Genomic DNA, 19,747 nt, shown 5'->3' with positions numbered 1-19,747 from the left:
AAAGGTATAAATGTTATTTTCAGAAGTATGTGTTATAGAAAATGAGAAGAATTATCTTTGAAAAACAATACTGTTTTGGGATAATTTCCACTGTAATTTTATTGGCACTTAAGTCCAGATTTTTAACTTCTTGTTTTTTTTTTTGTTTTTTTTTTAAGCATTTAACATCTATAAGTCTTACATTCTTAACTTGACCTGTAAGAGCTGATTAATTTAACAATGGTTCTAATTTCACATTTCTTTTGCCAAAGAAATAATAGTTGACATTTCTGTTTAATTTCTGTAATCAGTGAGGGCCACCTTTCATGTCTCTTTTAAATCTTACATTAAAAGATGTTTTGGCATAGTTTTAAATAATTAATAAAATTGTGTATTAATCATTTTTTTCTTTTAACCTATATACTCTATTTTTTCTTTGTGTTTTAAAGATACTCATGCAAAATAACTTTTAACATTTTGTTGTCTATATTTATTTAAAAGGCTGCAAGACTGGATCCATACATGGGCAAAGTTTTCTGCTATTTAGGTCATTATTACAAAGATGTAGTGGGAGATAAAAACAGAGCTCGAGGATGTTACAGGAAAGCTTTTGAATTAGATGACACTGATGCTGAATCTGGAGCTGCAGCAGTTGACTTAAGTGTGGAGCTTGAAGATATGGTACGTCTAATAACCACTTTTGCTTTTCTTTTCCTGAGTATATGAGTAGAAATAATTTTATACATATTTGAAAGTTATCATTAGTTTTTATTATTCTTTGTAGAAATAATAGATTTGTTCCTCCATTTATAAATTGGCTAAATATTCTTGTCATTGGCAGATATTAAGTCCCTCACAACTTATTATTGAAACTAGTTTGATATATACCAATGTTAAGTTTAAAAAAATAAATGGGAAATGAAAACATATTTGTGTACTTGACATAGGTATTCTTTATCCTTACGATCTTCAGCATGGCTAATAGTAACATTTTCTTATTAGGAAGCTGCCTTAGCTATCCTAACAACAGTAACTCAGAGGGCAAGTGCTGGAACGGCAAAATGGGCCTGGCTTCGGCGAGGACTATACTATTTGAAAGCTGGTCAACATTCACAAGCAGTGGCTGAGTAAGGCACCTTACTGTGGTAATATTTAGATAGCATAATGGTTCCATGAAATAAATTTAATTTGTACCCAAATGACCTTACCAGGTTGTATTTTGAGAGAAGAAAAAGAAAAATTGATTTATGGTTGATTGATGCTTATTGTACATATGGCAGTAGAATTGAAAAAATTATGATTATGTCCAGTTGTTGAGGTAGCCAGACTAGTGAAGTTAGGTTTTAATAGTGACATTTATAAGAAGAGTCTCAAAAGAAATATCAGTAGTGATAAAAAACTAAGGTAAAGATCTTTGTTGTTTTGTTCTTCCACTGATAGTCACTGTTTTTGGCAAAGGAGTCATTTGGCAGCTTGAAGGGCATTTTGAACAGCTCATATATGTTTAATTTAGTCATTTGGTTTGAACTGTACTTCAGGGTAAATCAAATATAACTGAATCAAAATATAGTTGTTTCTGATTTATATTAATATCTAGAACATAGCATTTTGAAACTTTCCATAAAAATGTAATTTGATCAGAAATATATAGCATGCCTCTTGTTCCTATATTTTGGTTGTGATATTTCTATTTAGTAGAAGGACAAGGCAAACTGAGATGTCCACCCATCCTGTTATAATAGAAAACTGGAAGTCTTCCAGTTCATTAAGAAAAAGAAATTCTGAACTGCATATTTCAAAAAGACTACTTTGTTCTTATTCATTCTAAATTGTAATAAAGTTTCTTAGTATTAAGAAATTCAAGTTGTAAAAGGAACAAGTATACCTGCTTTCAGTATCACTTTTATAAATAGAAGGAGCAATGGATATATGTAATTCATTTGAATTATTTATCTCACATTTCCTTTCATATGTGAAAATGGTTCTATTATTTTTAGTTCTCTTACTGTTTCTTAAAATTCTAGTTTACAGGCAGCATTAAGGGCAGACCCAAAGGACTTCAATTGTTGGGAGTCATTAGGAGAGGCATACTTAAGCAGAGGTGGCTATACAACAGCCTTGAAGTCCTTCACAAAAGCCAGTGAGATCAACCCAGAATCCACATACAGTGTGTTTAAGGTTGCAGCAATACAACAAATCCTAGGCAAGTATAAGGAGGCCATAGCTCAATACCAGCTGATTATTAAAAAGAAAGAAGATTACGTACCTGCTTTGAAAGGTAATTTATTTTTAAAAGATCCTTTAAGTTTTATAATACTATAGTATAGAATTCTGGGTAAATTTCCTATTTGAATGTATTAAATAACTTCAAAAGAACTTCTGTAGTCAATAGCACACATCTGATATGAATTTCTTATAGTAAAATTTATGTGGATTTGAATACAAAAATATCAAAATATCTTTCAAAATAGTAAATAATAATATGATAGAGATGAACCTTTTAGATAGCATGATAGCTTTTAGATCTAAAAATGGATCTCTAAAACAGATTTCCATATTCTTACATTTTGATAATTAATTTCTTGCATCCCGAGGATTTCTTAATACCTTTTATTTATTTTGTAAGTTATAGAAGCTCATTTAAAATTTTTTTAAACCTAAAGAGACATTGCATTATTTTATTATTATCTAAGTTGATTTTAGTTCTTCCATAGACATCTATTCCTTATTAAAGAAATTTTTTTGGTCATATAAGGAAAAACACTACCATCTTTATATATAACTTTTTTGTGATTATATCTTACCATTAAAAAAAAGTCTGGAGCTCATTATATATACTTACTTCCAGTTTCTTTCCTTTATAAATAAACAATTGAAGTTTAAATCCCTAGTAGTGTTAGTTTTTGAGCAACATACAAATTAGGACTGAAAATCTACCTAAAAATTAAAAAGAAATTTATAAAACTTCTCAAGAGAAAGAGAGCTCACAGTTTTGAAATGTGTACTAGACATGTTAGGAAATCACTATTTCATTTAATTCTTAATTTTGCTGTATGAATTTTAATGTTGAAAGAACATACAACAGTTAAACAGTCATATGATAGGGAATAAGATTTAGATAATATCTCCATTTTTGAAGCTGAGGTTTTTGAGAGGAAAGTGCTTATTCAAAGTCAACAAATTAATGTTTTATAGGTAATTTTTATAATTTCTTAGTGCATGTTTACTTCTTTACTGCATGTTTACTCCAGTAGAACCCTGACGTTTGAATTCCTCATTATATGTATGCAAGATCATGCTTGAAGATAATTTTATAAAATACAATTAAGTTTTGTTTGGAAAGTGACTTTAAAAGAACAACAGTACATTTGTTTGAAGTTCATTTTAAGTGTTTATATTATGTATTTTAATGACGACTATGGACTTACCTGATTTTAGGTTTGGGCGAATGCTATCTCATGATGGCAAAAGCAGCTCTAGTTGATTATCTTGATGGGAAAGCCGTAGACTACATAGAAAAATCCCTGGAATATTTTACTTGGTTAGTATTATTATTTATTGTATTTATTTTCTAAATATTAAAATAAAGCCAAATTTGTAAAATAATTTGTCTTCTGTTAGATATAGCAATTATTCAGAATATAAACCATAAAGAAGACTAGACAGTTAAGTCTATAGCATATATATTGTATTAATTTTGCACTTGGAGAAACAATTTCTTATGGTCTTCATAGTGGCTAGCATGCTGGATACTCAGGAAAGAACAGAAAGGAGCAAAGAGCACCACACCACGAGTTAGTGTTCTTTCATGAGATGTGGAAATAGGGTATCTCTAATTGAAACTGATTGGGAAATGGGACTTCAGGTGCACATTGCGCTAAAGTGCATCGTGGAGCCTGGAGCCCATTATATGTGCTTTTCCATATTTCCTTCTCCTTTTTAAAGAAAACAGTGAGATTTAAATCCCTGATAGGCCTTTACTCAGTGGTAAGGGCCTCTTTTAGGCTTATTGGTGGATCTGAAAGTAAAGAGAAAATAAGCAATCTGATTATTCCTGAAAACAAACTAAGAAAATAGTATTGTGTCTAATAATAAAGTATTTTATAGAAGTGTAAATTCAGTAGTTCATTATTTAAACTCACTAGAATTATGGTAGATGACTTTTAAAAAATCTACAAGTTATGCTGGACTTGGTGGTGTGCACCTGTAGTCCCAGGTACTAAGGAGGCTAATTCAGGAGAATAGTGAGTTCTATGCTAGATCAGTGTGGGCAACACAGGGAAACTCTATGTAAAAAAAAAAAGTCCATAGACTGTTGAAATTTAAATTTTTTTGGGGGGGGGGTTATAGATGGACACAATACTTTTATTTTATTTTATTTTTATGTAGTGCTGAGGATCAAACCCAGTGCCTTACACTTGTTAGGCAAGCGCTCTGCCACTGAGCCACAACCCCAGTCCTCAAATTAGAATTTTTTTCAATGTATAAATTGAAATTTTTTTTACACTTAAAGCATCTTTCTTCTGCTTATCTTCCTTTTTTTCAGACTTGCTTTTTCTTGTTTCCTGCTAATTTGATACCCAGCCTTTTTTTCTCTCACAAATTTTTATTGCTGTTTTTCAAGTCTCAACATAATATAGTTTTTCTCAAAGAAAAATTTAAAGTGAAGTGGACAGACTTTGTTTGAACTGGTATTAAAAGTAAATATGAATCTTTGGGTGACAGTACTTTAGCTACAAATATTGCCTTACTGAACCTCCTTGAGAAGTTTTATTCTGGATAACATGTAGTACTCCCCTAATTATAAAGTGTTTACAATGTTTAAAATCACGGACCCAAATCTGTACTTAACAGGAGTTAATATTACCACAGTTATTGTGTAAGAGTGGTAGGAGTTATTGTATTTTACAGATGTGTTGTTTTCATTAAACTTAAAAGGACATAAGAATTCAGGCAGTTAAAATTGCCTGTTATAATTTTTCTTTTTTTTCTAGTTTTCTCTTTTAATGCTGTAAATTTTAGAAATTTGGCTAAGAGAAATAGTGTCCTTTCTTTGATTCTCACCATGGGTTTTCAGTCATGACTGCAATAATTAATATTTCTCAGGAAGACATTGGAAAATGATTTTTGGCTGCACTTATTTAGTAGAAAAGACTGTGAAAAATGTTCCATCTGTTTGTCCATCTGTCTGTGATATAGCAGTTTGTGATAGCTGATTATGGAGACTTGGCTTAAATGAAATTGCAGTGTTTTGTTATCCAATCTTGAGAAAAATGGAGAGAAGTATATAGCTCTGATTTTTCTTGTTCTAAAATGAAGCACCTTCAATCTCTGTAATTAATATTTCTATTTACATTTTGAGCTTGTCTATTTAGTCTGCTCTTTCTTGCTTCTGTTAATGTGGATCTTCACTTTTTTGTTTTTAGATTTTTGTTATTTTTGTTCTCAGGATAAAAATCTTTTAGATCACCAAATATATTTGATACATTTACTTTTTTTATTCTTTTGGGGGATGGTCTAAAAGCAAACACATGATATTATAATAGGTAACTGTTAGGTAGTTACTTTATTGCTTTGGTCATTGCTTAAATATTAAAAATACATATTTTAAAAAAAATAATATTAAAATTTTTTTTTTATAATTTATTTGATTCTTGCTATTTCTAACAAAAATGAAGAAGAGTACTAAATAAGTGTCTGCATAATTTTTAGCACTTAAAATAATAAATTGCTCCTTCCTTTCTCCTTTTCTCCTCACAGATGGGAGGAGGTTAGTCAAGTATTCACAGAGCTTAACTAAGGATTAATCAGGATTACATATATAGTTTTTCTGTTTTAATTATAAGAAATAATGAGAGAGATAAACTCCAAACTTTTTGGAAATAATTTTTAAGAATCACACTGTTTCTTCTTTTAGGGCCCTGCAGCATCGAGCTGATGTATCCTGCCTTTGGAAGCTGGTTGGGGATGCTTGTACCAGTCTGTGTGCGGTTTCATCATCTAAAGTGAATGTTAATATTTTAGGGGTCCTTCTAGGCCAGAAAGAAGGAAAGCAAGCATTAAAGAAAACTGAGCTCCTCCATCTTGGAGGAAGGTATTTATCAAAGATTACCAGTTAATGATTTTCAAATGAAGTAGGATAGTATAACAAACCATAACATTCACTTTTATTCTTCCATAGGTGTTACGGTCGTGCATTAAAACTGATGTCTACATCTAATACATGGTGTGATCTTGGAATTAATTATTATCGCCAAGCACAACATCTAGCAGAAATGGGCAGCAGCATGAATGATCTTAAAGAATTGCTAGAGAAATCTTTACATGTATGATTTTAAGAAAATTTTTTATAAATTTAAAAAAGTGCTTCTTTTGAAAGATATTTTTGATAAATACTATTGTGTTTTCACTTAAAATCACGTTTTATCTTGATGTAAATGCTTACATTCCAAGAAATAAAAATTAATCTCATTTAACTTCTTTTCAGTGTCTGAAAAAGGCAGTGAGACTCGACAGTAATAATCACTTATACTGGAATGCTCTTGGTGTAGTTGCATGTTATAGTGGTGAGAACTAAGTAATACTTCAATATTTTTTGAGGATTATTTTTTCAAATAAAAAGTTCAGTTACTTCAGACTCTGTTTGTTTCAGGTGTTGGAAATTATGCCCTTGCTCAGCACTGTTTCATCAAATCAATCCAGTCAGAACAAATTGTAAGTGTTCTATGTGTCTATTTATGAAAAAGAATTTCAAGATTTAGTGTTAACTAATTTTCTGAGAGTTCCACATAGATAAAAGGCCTAATTTTTTTTAATATATATATTTTTAGAATGCTGTCGCTTGGACCAATTTGGGAGTGTTATACCTTGCAAATGAAAACATTGAGGTAAACATGTTGTCAGGTTTGTCACATTAAAAATAAGAAATAGCTGGGTACAGTGGTGCACATCTGTAATTCCAGCAACTTGAGAGGCTGAGGCAGGAGGATTGCAAGTTGGAAGCCAGCCTTGGCAATATAGTGAGATCCTTTCTCAAAAAATAAAAAGGGCTAGGAATATAGTACAGTAGTAGAGCCCTTCTGGGTTCAATCTTAAGTACCACAATAAATAAATAAGCACAATTCTGATCATTTTCTTTGTATAATCACTTCATAATAGCTCAATTTCTTGTGGAGAAATAACTTTACACATTGTTATATATTCAGTCAGCTGATGATATTAAGTTTATCATGTAGGGTAATGAATTTGTAAGATTTATTTTTCCTTACATGTCTCACAAGAAACTTCTGGTTTTATACTTAATATAGTTTTTAAAGATTAAAGTAATTTTATCATGAATTAATTGAGTAATTTTCTCTTTTTTAAAAATATTCTTTTAGTTGTTGATAGACCTTTATTTTATTTATTTATATGCGGTGCTGAGAATCGAACCCAGTGCCTCACACATGCCAGGCAAGTGTGCTACCGCTGAGCCCCAGCCCCAGCCCTGAGTAATTTTCTTTTTATCTGGACTTGTGTTAAGAGAAGTCCTTTGAGGCTGTAGCTTAATGGTGAAGTGCTTGCCAAGCATGTCTGAGGACCTGCTTTTGATCCCAGTACCAAAACAAAACAAAGAAACAAAAATCCTTTATACACTGTGTATGGAGGTGGGATGGATAAAGGTAAGGGAGATGAATAGTATTCCCTACCAGTTGATATTTACCTTTGCTGTGTGATTTAGATTTTGACTTCAGTGATATTAATCCCTTTTAAATGACTGTAATTCATCATAGTTGAGCAATTATACATTATAGAATGGGAATTGAAGTACTAGAAACATGTTTATGAATCTTGTTTGGAAAGTTTGCACAAATCTATGGAAAATACCACATCTATGCTGTTTTAACCAGTGTATCAAATCTCATTCTTTAAAATAAGCTGTAATATTCTTAGGAATACATTACCTAATTCACTGCAAAGAAGACTGGCTTTAGAAGATTATAAATAGATTGAAAGAAAATACTAGTTTGGATCTTAAACATGTGAAGGGCTGTGACTATAGCTTATCATTAGAGCATGTGCTTAGCATGCATGAGGCTTGAGATTTAATCCCCAGCACCATAAAAAAATAAGTGAACATATTTTAAAAACTTTAGGTCAAACAACTTCTTAGTAAGTTACAAATGTTTTATTACAGAATGGCACAGTTATAGCTCCTGATCTTACTTTTTATGGAAAAAATAAGTCTCTCTTTTGCCATACTTAGATTATCAAGAAAATAATATAAGTCAGTATGGAATAATAATTTGTTTTGTAGCAGAAAAAAAATGCATGTTGAAAATGTTAAAAAAAAATTGTAAGTTAATGGTCCAAGTGAGGTATCTTCAAAGTTTCTTGAGTGCCTGTTGCAGAATTATGTTGTTGATCACTCTTTCTCTAGTAGCAGGTTCATGTCTCAGATTTTACTCCTTGGGAGTTCTTATCCTCTTAGTTAAGCTCAAAGAGAAGGGAATAGATACAGCCTTATGTAATCATTTCTTTCAAAGTGATAGCTAGTAAGTGGTTGTTTGATTGGTTAAAAGTTCTGTGGAGTGCATTTTCATTTTGCTGGGAACCAGAACTAATCTCTAGAGAAATTTGTTACACCCAGGGTTGTTCTGAGACTATGTAGTTGAAGCACTGCATTAAGCATTGCTAGCTGTGCTGAAACTGTGAAGTTTTAGGCTCATATCTATTTATTATGACAGGTTTGACTTTTCTAATTCCCCTATTTTATATTTTTTAAACATAATTTGATACCAAATTTATAAAATTATTTAAGTGATATTTTCTCATTTCTTTTCCCTAGCAAGCTCATGAAGCTTTCAAAATGGCTCAGTCTCTTGATCCATCTTATTTAATGTGCTGGATTGGACAAGTAAGATATACAACAGAATTATTAATAAACTTATTGATATAAAATATTCACATAAGAACTGTGGTAATAATGATAATAGATAACATTTGAGGATTTGCTCTGTACCATTCATTGTGCTTAGCTTTTTGTATACATTATTTTAGTTATTCCATCATCAATCCTTTGAGATGTGACTTTTATATATATATATATTTCAAATATAGGTGGAAATTAAAGCTCAGAAATCCTAAATATTGTACTTAAGTTCACAAGAGCTTGTAATGATTAAACTTTAACTTCATCAGTCTGCTATTGCTACGCCTAAAAAAATAAACCCAGAATTTTTCTATTTAACTCACATTTACAAAGATAATGCACATTTATAAAGATCATTTGATGATTGTTTTCTTAAAAACTTTGAGTTAGTTTTGCACTTGCTTCTGAGTGTTCCCTTTTCTCAGATGTAGATTTTTGTATTGCCAGATAGGAATCAGATAATTACTAGTCTGAGTAGGTCACTGACTGGCTATTTTACCTTAACATATCACAACTCTGGATTTTAATTTTCTCACCTGAAAATAAAGGGAATTGACTGAGTGGTCTTCAGTGTCTTTCTGGTTGAGTGGTGTATTGTTTTGATTCAGGGAATAGAAACATCACCTGTTATCAGAAAATCATTAATCAAGGATTGGACATCTTTTATTGTTCTTTGGTTTGTTGAGTCTAATTTTAGTTAATTGGTGAAGCAAAAAAGGATATAAAGGGAAACATTTATATCCATTAAGTGTGGTAGCCTAGGGGAGCAGTGGAATTAGTGTACCAACCTTTGTGTCAGATATTGAACCCAGAGGGCCTAAGAATTTGCATTTTTGCCTGCTCCCAGGTTATGCTGATGAGGCTGGTCCAAGGACCTCACTTTAGTGGTACTATAGGTCAGTAGATCTTAGATGCTTATCAGAATCACCTAAGCTTTTTTATTTCTTTATTTTGTAAGAAATTTTGTTCTTACAAAGTAATTTATTTCAGGAGGTAACTGATGTAATTAAAATGGTAGCAGTATAAGTAAACTTCTTATTTAAGCAGAGCTGGTAAACTTTTGGTTCTAGATCCATTGTCATTATTATTATTATTTTGTTTTCAACGCATTAAGACCATTTTTTTCCCCTTTGTAAGGCTCTTATTGCAGAGACAGTTGGAAGTTATGATACCATGGATCTCTTCAGGCACACTACAGAACTCAATATGCATGTAAGAATGTGAACATTCTTCTTGATGATTCATTAATGAATAAAGTATTATACTTTCTGTTTGAAGTATTATCCTTGTTAAGGAAATGAGTAGAAAGTGATAGAAGATGTTACTAGCAGTTGTTTTCTGGTTTTTATTATTTTTTAAAGATAGATAAAGTATCTTTACAGAACTAGTTCTCATGTTTCCAACAGCTTTCAAAAGCTCATGAAGAAATGGCATTAAAATTTAAGAGTTATAGTAATAGTTATAGAATAGAAACTGAGACACTAGAAAAAGTAGACATAAGGATTAGACTTGGTTGACATTTCTGGATTATTTTTATTTATGAAAATATTTTAGAATTTGTTAGTTTGGTTTGACCTGTGGAAGCAGTTCTGAAAAAGGGAAAATCAATCCATCTGACAAGGCTCTGTTTTCTGCCTTTATCCCATTTGATTTTCTATTTAGGATTGGAGAAAGTAATTTAAATGTGTTCTTATATTTAATCACAATGATTCTATATTTAATCACAATGGTTCTTCATTTAAAGACACTTAAGTGTTGATTCAAAGAAGACTAAGATGTGATATTTATTGAAGTGCATTAATGTATTTCTTAATTTTTATTAGCATATTTTTTACCGTATGCCCACTTGTTAACTTTGGCTTTTTTATAGACTGAGGGAGCAATAGGTTATGCATACTGGGTCTGCACAACATTGCAAGATAAAAGCAACAGAGAAACAGAGCTATACCAATACAACATCCTCCAGATGAATGCTATTCCAGCAGCACAAGTTGTTTTGTGTAAATATGTGGGTAAGTTACCTGTTATTTAATGGCAAGATATTTGAAGAAATATTAAAATAAAGAGTTTTTAAAACTAATTCATTCCATATTAAATATTTGTGTTAAGACTTGAATTTGCTTTTTTGTTTTATGGCCATGTGGTCTCCTTTTTAAAACTATAGCACTTTTGAAGAGTGATGAGATCAGAGGTACTGTGAAAAACAGGATAGAAAACAACATCACAGATATTAGGGGCATTATAATCTTCTTTATGCATTTAGACTGGGATACTTGTGTAGAAGAAAGTAAGGAGATTTCAAACATCAGCACTTTGGGACATTATCATGTTAGGCAGTGTGCCAGAATAAATGACAATAAATACTTAGAGCTGAGGAAGTGCTTCAGAAATTTAATTGATGTGTTTCCTTGCCAATGAGTAACTTTTGTAAAGAATTTACAAAAAGAGATAAATCTTTAGCTTTCGGCAAAATTCACATACAAAAAACAATGAACAAATCGTTTTAACAAATATGTGTAGCTGTTTTTTTTTTTTTTAAATTTTAAAATTAATTAATTAATTAATTTGGTACCAGGGATTAAACCCAGGGCCACTTAACCACTGAGCCACATTCCCAGTCCTTTTTTGTATTTTATTTAAAGACAGGGTTTTGCTCAGTTGCCCAGGGTCTTGCCAAATTTCGGAGGACATTTTTGAACCTGTGATCCTCTTGCCTCAGCTTCCCAAGCTGCTGGGGTTATAGGTGTGTGCCACTGTGCCCAGCGTGAGTTTTAAATTCTGTAGTGGAGCCCTATCATGTGCTTATTTAGCAAATTTAATTTGATGTACTTGGCCAAAAAAAATAAATAAATAAAAAATAACATAAGCAGAAAAGAGAGGGTAATGAGAGAAAGAATACAGACCATTTGCTGCTTTCCTTTGAGTACTGTGGCATGTGAAGGGAAATATTTCATACTTGTTTTGACTCAGTTTTGTGACCCTTGTTTGAAGATGTCAGGGATTTTTAAAGAATAACTTTGACTATGTATTTTTCACCTTATGCCTTTTGACGTTAGAACCTAACTATCACATATGATATGATTTATATTGTACTTTGTTAAACAATTGATGGGATTTAAAGTCTTGCATCCAAGTACTGCTTTTTAAAATTTATTTTTATTTTGTGGGGGATGGAACCTACGGCCTTATGCATGCTAGGCAAACACTTACCACTGAGCCACATCTCCAGAGCCCCAGTATCACTTTTAAGTTATATTAGATGTGTTTCTTCTTCTCTAATCTGCATGATATAGGGTAATATATGATGTTTTTGACATTAAAATTTCAAAATACTAGCTGGGCATGGGGCATTTAGGAGGCTGATGTCAGAGAATTGAAAGTTCAAGGACAGCCTGGGCAACTTACTAAGACCCTGTTCAAAATTAAAAGGGTTGAAGATATATCTCAGTGGTAGCATGCCCTGGGTTAAATCACCAGTGCCAAAAAAAAAAAAAAAAAAAAAATACTGCTTTGAAAGTTCCCAGATCATCTTCTGTTTTTAGAGTGCAATACTGCATTATTATTTTTTAAACATATAGCGATTGGAACAGAACCACCAAGAGAAATCACTGCTAAATTTAATCACAGGAAGGCTTAAATGATAACCCCAAACTGGATTTAAATATCATGACTAGCTTTAACATGAGTTAAAATTAAAAATTATACTTTAGGAATAAAACTATTTGAAATTCTAAAACAGAATAGAAACCATATGTAACTATGAAATATTATTCAGTGATTTAAAAGAATTATAAAAAGACTACTGATATTTTCAAGATAAAATTAAACCATCACTCTTAATAATGTCAGTGATCTCAGTAGGTAATCTGATGTTTAAGATACAGGAAAAAGTGAAAATTAAACTAATATTTTTTGTGAACATAACCAGTATGGACATATAAAGTAAAGATATTTCTGAATTTCTAGAAAGAATTCAGAATTATGCTCCAGCTTTCACAATGTTGGGTTACTTAAATGAACATCTACAACTGAAAAAGGAAGCAGCAGATGCGTACCAAAGGTAAGCTATATTTAATAATATAGTCATTGTTTTATCAGTTAGTCTTTCAAATTTGGTCCTATTCTCCTGAAGACTGTACTAAATGTTTTGACTCCTTGTATTTTATTATTGCATCTTAGAAAGTGAAAAGATATGGTCCCAAATTTTCAGTTGTGTTTTGGTTTCTGTTGCAGGGAGGTGAGTGAGAAGAGTAAGAGAAGGAGTGGCACAAAACAGAAACTTCTCAGATGTTGTTTTAGAGAAACCTGTCCTCTAAAAACTTGTATAGCTTTATCAGATACATGTATATACTTGAATCACTTTAGTATCTACAATATATTTATTAGTTCAATAAATATTTATTGGTTTTTTTGGCACTGGGAATTTAACCCAGGGTGTGCTACCACTGAGGTACATCCTCAGCCCTTTTAATTTTGAACAGGGTCTCAAACAGTATCCTTAGCACTAGCAATTTAGTATTGAATTCTAATGGAGAGAGACCCTATCCTCCTGGAGCTCATTTTCTGGTGATAGGGGAGAGACTTGATAAGGTAATGAACATCTGATAATAATAATTGTGATAATAATAGTAAAAAAGAATTAAAGTATGATAAAGGGCCAGAGAATGCAGGGCAGGAAGTGACATTTTAGATGGGTTTAAGAGGAGTAGGTATACTGAGAAAGAGTTGAAGCCTGACCTGAAGGAGTTGAGGCCACAAACCGGCTGAGGTTATCTGGACAAGAGCATCCAGGCAGAAGGAATAGCAAGAGCAAGTGCTCTCAATGGAAGAAACAAGAAAGCCAGTGTGCTGGAGTTGAATGACTGGCCTGGAGAGTGGTGGGAAATTATGTCTTAAAGTTTTGTTCTCTGCAAATTGATGGTTAGGTGAATAAGGAAGCAACTGTTGATCTCATGAATTACTAGATGAAAAGTTTAAAAGACCCGATTGCCTAGAATGTAAGTACATATTTAGAAGAAGCCTTGTCAGGTGGGATTCAGGTGTCCCAAATACTTCGCCCTATTCTTTCATGGATATCTGTGTATTTAAAGTAGTAATCACTCGATGGTACTGGAGGCTGTGTAATCAAGTACTTGTTTTCCAGGTATATGTGGAGAGAGATTTATGAAAAACACAGTTTTATTTTAGTATAATAAACAAATTATAAATATGATAGAGTGCAAGAGTGAACATGATTTTTGAACAGAAAACACCTAGAGAGCTATAGGGCATCTGCTATTTTTTTTTGTTGTTGTTAATGCAGATATGGTGAACTAACATTGCCTACACGCCTACTCTTTCTTAACTGATCTCCTCTACTGTTTTCTGCCTCAAAGAAGCATTTGAGGCTTGAAACTATAAATTAGATATAAATTTAACCAAAGTACCATTATTGATCTCTGTAATACTTTTAGGCTTATCTGGAAAATTTTTGTTTTTCATGTAACTAACATTAGGGAAATACAAAACTTTTCTTGGATATTTCTCCCTGACATGTCTTCATACTAATTTTTTAAATTAAAACTTAATTAAATTAATGTTAATTAAATTTTAATAAAATTTTTTAAATTGTTGATGGACCTTATTTTATTCATTTATTTATATGCAGTGCTGAGAATCAAACCCAGTGCCTCATATATGTGCTTTACCACTGAGCTGCACCCCCAGTCCTTAAAAAAATTTTTAAGAGCATTATAATTATACATAGTATTTGGGTTCATTTTGACAAAATCATACGTGCAAGGAATTTGATTTCAATCCCCATTTCCCTTTCCCACTTTTTCTTCCCCACTCCCTCCCTCTATTCTCCCAGTTTTACTCTACTAAACTTCCTTTCTTCTACATGTACCTAAAGGTGAAATTCCCTTAGGTACCTTTATGTATGACTATAAGATGATTTTGTTAAATTTATTGCATATTTCTTCCCCTTTCCTTTCTTTGTCTCTTGTTCTCCTTCTTTATTCCACTGATCTTCCCTATATCTATATGATATCCAATCCCACTGCTTTCTTTCCCTTATCTTGCTCTAGCTTCCACACATGAGAGAAAACATTCAACCCTTGATATTCTAACTAACTTATTCACTAACTTATTTCACTTAGCATGATGTTCTCCATTTCCATCTATTTACTGGTAAATGCCATTGTTTCATTCTTATTTATGACTGAGTAAAACTCCATTGTAATACTACATTTTCTTAATCCAGTCATCTATTGATTGGCATCTGGGTTGATTCCATAATTTGACTGCTGTGAATTGTGCTGCTATAAACATTGAAGTGGCTGTGTCACCATAGTTTGCTGATTTTAAATCTTTTGAATAAATACTGAGAAGTGGAAAAGCTGGGTCATATGGTGGTTCCATTCCTAGTTTTTTGAGGAATCCCACGCTGTTTGCCAGAGTGGTTTTACTAGTTTATAGTCCTACCAACAATGTAAGAATATACCTTTTCCCCTACATTCTTACCAGCATTTATTGTTATTTGTGTTTTTGATAATTGCCATTCTGGCTGGAGAGAGATGAAATTTTAGTGTAGTTTTTTTTTGTTTTTTTTTAATTTCTTGGCCATTTGTGTTTCTTCTTTTGAGAAGTTTCTGTGCAGTTGTTTTGCCCATTTATAGGTTAGGCTATTTTTTTTGTCATTTAGTTTTTTGAGTTCTTTATATATTCTGATATATATTACATTTTATTAATCCTATCAGAGTAGTAGCTGGCAAATATTTTCTGCCATTCTGCAGGCTCTCTCTTCACTCTCTTATTTCCTTTGCTGCATAGAAATGTCTTAATTTGATACCATTCTACTTATTGATTCTTGGTTTTACTTTTTGAGCTTTAGGGATCTTGTTGAGGAAGTAGGTGCCTGCACCTATATGTTGGAGTGTTAACTATATTTTCTTATAGAAGTTGCAAGGTTTCTGGTCTAGGTTTTATGTCTTTAATCCATTTGATTTGACTTTTGTAGAGATTGAAAGATAGGGATCTTAATTCATTCTTCTACATATGGATGTCTACATGTAGATATCTAGGTCTTCCAGCACCATTTGTTAAAAATGCTATCTTTTCTCCAACATACATTTTTTGGAACCTTTGTCAAGTATCAGATGACTGGAAAAAGTTGGGTTTGTCTCTGTGTCTTCTGTTCTACTGGGCTTTATTTCTATTTTGATGCCAATACTATACTGTTTTTGCTACTCTATCTCTGTAGTAAAATTGTAGATTGAGTATTGTGATGCCTGTTGTATCACTTTTTTTGTTCAGAATTGCTTTAGCCATTCTGGCTCTCTTATTCCAAATGTATTTTAGGATTTTTTTGTAGTCTGTGAAGAATGTCATTGTATTTTAATGGGGACTGCATTGAATGTGTAAATTGTTTTTGGTAGTATGGCCATTTTGACATTATTAATTCTGCCTATTAAGAACTTGGGAGGTCTTTCCATTTCTGATGTCCTTTTCAATTTCTTTCTTAAGTGTTCTATAGTTTTCATAGTAGAGATCTTTCACCTTCTGGTTAGATTAATTTTGTTTGTTTGTTTGTTTGTTTTTTGGTTAAAGGTTATTGTAAAGGGGATGGTTTTCTTGATTTCTTTCTCAGCTGAACCACTGTTGGAGTACAGAAAAGCTGTTGATTTATGAGTGTTAATCTTGTGTCCTGCTACTTTGATAAATTTGTCAGCTCTTGAAGTCTTCTGGTAGAATTTGTTGCTCTTCTAGATGAAGGATGATGTCATCAGCAAACAATGACTTCTTTTTAAATTTAGACATATCCTTTCAATACAGAAAAGAAAAAACAAAAATCTTACTAATTTTTCAGCTCTTTTTAGTTGTGAGGCATCTTCCTATTTGCCTGTAGAAGACTGTATGAAAAAGAAACATGGGCTGTCGGCATTCTGAAGCATCAAGGGACTTCTAATGTCCTGCCATTCTCTTCCCTTAACTCAATGTGTTTTAGTTTTTTGAATGTATAGGCAAGAGTAATGAAAACACTCAACTTCCTGTCTTCCAAATTCAGACTACTAGTTTTTTTTTAAATATTTCTTTAGTTGTTGATGGAGCTTTAATTTATTTATATACAGTGCTGAGAATCGAATCCAGTGCCTCACACATGCTAGAAAGTGCTCTACTACTGAGCCACAACCCCAACCCCAGACTACTAGTTTTAAGAATATCTTCTATAAACTCAAATATGTAAAAAATGTAATCCTGTTACATACTCATTTATCAGAGTTACATTAGAATTTTTGGAATATTTATAACTCGAATATGAATAATAATTTCACTAAGAATGATCTAAAAGGGAAAATATTGAGGATTGAAATGGAACAAGTTATGTTATATGCATTTATGATTGTCAAAATGAATGCTATTATTTAGTATGATTATGATACACTAATAAAAAGTGAAAGAATTAAGTGCTTATTTTATTAAAGTTAATTTCCTGACAATCTAAAACATAAATATATTTAAGCGTTTTTGTGGTATGAAATATGAATAAGTTGCTTTTGCTGGCATTAAACAAGTAGTAGAATTAAATGAAATAAGAGCAATCTGTGATCATCCAAGACAGGAAGGGTAAAACAATGCTGTTGCACGGAGATAGTTAAAATACCTTGTCCTTTTTTAAGGGCAATGTTGTTGTTACAGACTGAAGAAGATCAAGATACTTATAATGTTACAGTAAGAAATTATGGCAGATTGTTGAGGTAAGCATATTTTTCTCATTAATTCTGTGAATCTGTTGGAATTTTCTGGTAAAGCTATGGAATTGGTAAGGTGATGATCAGTGTCCAGAGCAGGGTCATATGGACAGTGGTCCATAGTACCAGGCTATCTTAACACTTTCTGTACCTATAATAATGCTAAATCCTAATGTGCCTTACACAGAGTAGAATTAAAACTAATGGTTTGTGGACTAGACAAGAGACATTTTGAGGAGAAGTAGTTGTTGTCTCTAATAGTAGAAACCTATTTAACTGGAAAGTTAACTGAAAGAAGAACTGGATTTATTCTGATTTGTTAATGTATTCTTAAACTAGTGAGGGACATTAGCAGTTGAGGAATTCCTCTGAAACAATAGAAAAGAATTTGGTGGGCTATGAAGAGGGAACTACAGAACTTTCCTCAGGTTGCAAAGATTTTTAATGATTATTTTTTAAAAAAGATTAAAAACCTTCTAGAACTAGTAAATGAATTCAGCAAAGTAGCAGGATACAAAATCAACACCCATAAATCAAATGCATTTTTGTATATCAGTGACAAATCCTCAGAAAGGGAAACAAAAAAACTACCCCATTTACAATAGTCTCAAAAAAAAAGTAAAATACTTGGGAATAAATTAATGAAACAGGTGAAAGATCTATATAATGAAAAGTACGGAACCCTAAAGAAAGAAATCAAAGAAGACCTTAGAAGGTAGAAAGATCTACCTTGCTTTTGGATAGACAGAATTAATATTATATCAAAATGACCATACTACCAAAAGCACTATACAGATTTAATGCAATTCTGATCAAAATCCCAATGACATTCCTCATAGAAAAAACAGTCATGAAATTCATCTGGAAAAATATGAGACCCAGAATAGCTAAAGCAGTTCTTAGCAGGAAGAGTAAAGCAGGTGGCTTCACTATACTGGACCTTAAACTATACTACAGAGCAATAGTAACAGAAACGGCATGGTATTGGCACCGCAACAGACTGGTAGACCAATGGTACAGAATAGAGGACACAGAGACTAACCCACAAAATTACAATTATCTTATATTGGACAAAGGCTCCAAAAACATACATTGGAGAAAAGATAGCCTCTTCAACAAATGGTATTGGGAAAACCAGAAATCTAATATACAACAAAATGAAATTAAACCCCTATCTCTTACCTTGTACAAAACTCAACTCAAAATGCATCACGGATCTAGGAATAAAACCAGAGACTCTGCATCTAATAAAAGAAAAAGTAGGCTCTAATCTGCATCGTGGATTAGGCCCCAATTTTCTTTATAAGATTCCAGTGGCGCAAGAATTAAAACCAAGAATCAATAAATGGGATGGACTCAAAAGTTTCTTCTCAGCAAAAGAAACAATCTGTGAGGTGAATAGAGAGCCTACATCTTGGGAGCAAATCTTTACCCCTCACACATCAGATAGAGCACTAATCACTAGGGTATATAAAGAACTCAGAAAGCTAAGCACCAAAAAACTCCAAATAACCCAGTCTGTAAATGGGCCAAGGACCTGAAGAGACACTTCTCAGAAGATGATGTACAATCAATCAACAAATGATATTACAATCAATCAACATGAAAAAATGTTCATCAACACTAGCGATTAGAGAAATGCAAATCAAAACCACTCTAAGATTCCATCTCACTCCAGTCAAAGTAGAGTGGCAGCTGTTATGAAGACAAACAATAAGTGTTGGCGAGGATGTGGAGAAAAAGGTATACTCATACACTGCTGGTGGGACTGCAAATTGGTGCAGCCAATATGGAAAACAGTATGGAGATTCCTTGGAAAATTGGGAATGGAACCACCATTTGACCCAGGTATCCCTTTCCTCCGTCTATACCCAAAGGACTTAAGAACAGCATACTACAGGGACACAGGCACATCAATGTTTATAGCAGCACAATTCACAGTAGATAAACTGTGGAATCAACCTAGATGCCCTTCAATAAATGAATGGATAAAAAAATGTGGCATACATACACAATGGAATATTACTCAGCAATAAAAGAGAATAAAATCATGGCATTTGCAGGTAAATGGATGGAGTTAGAGAAGATAATGTTAAGTGAAGTTAGCCAATCCCAAAAAACCAAA

General features: G+C 32.3%; 1 protein-coding gene across 1 annotated transcript in view; it reads left to right on the top strand.

Moving 5' to 3' along the window:
- Skic3 (SKI3 subunit of superkiller complex) overlaps window positions 1-19,747 on the top strand; it is a 91,309-nt gene that overhangs the window by 31,237 nt on the left and 40,325 nt on the right. Inside the window, exons 17-30 of the mRNA XM_046428693.2 lie at window positions 481-660; window positions 982-1,106; window positions 2,004-2,257; window positions 3,418-3,520; window positions 5,897-6,073; window positions 6,161-6,305; window positions 6,467-6,545; window positions 6,632-6,693; window positions 6,810-6,866; window positions 8,807-8,875; window positions 10,028-10,102; window positions 10,761-10,902; window positions 12,857-12,950; window positions 17,551-17,628. Of these exons, the coding sequence (XP_046284649.1) occupies window positions 481-660; window positions 982-1,106; window positions 2,004-2,257; window positions 3,418-3,520; window positions 5,897-6,073; window positions 6,161-6,305; window positions 6,467-6,545; window positions 6,632-6,693; window positions 6,810-6,866; window positions 8,807-8,875; window positions 10,028-10,102; window positions 10,761-10,902; window positions 12,857-12,950; window positions 17,551-17,628 (1,640 nt within the window). The remainder of the gene's footprint in view (window positions 1-480; window positions 661-981; window positions 1,107-2,003; window positions 2,258-3,417; window positions 3,521-5,896; window positions 6,074-6,160; window positions 6,306-6,466; window positions 6,546-6,631; window positions 6,694-6,809; window positions 6,867-8,806; window positions 8,876-10,027; window positions 10,103-10,760; window positions 10,903-12,856; window positions 12,951-17,550; window positions 17,629-19,747) is intronic.

Source organism: Marmota monax, unplaced genomic scaffold, assembly GCF_021218885.2.
Source record: "Marmota monax isolate L192 unplaced genomic scaffold, Marmota_monax_Labrador192_F-V1.1 WCK01_AAM20220418_F8-fsc00018, whole genome shotgun sequence".
NCBI lineage: Eukaryota > Metazoa > Chordata > Mammalia > Rodentia > Sciuridae > Marmota > Marmota monax.
Note: the sequence above shows the minus strand (reverse complement) of the source record. Positions and strands in the feature narration are given on the sequence as shown.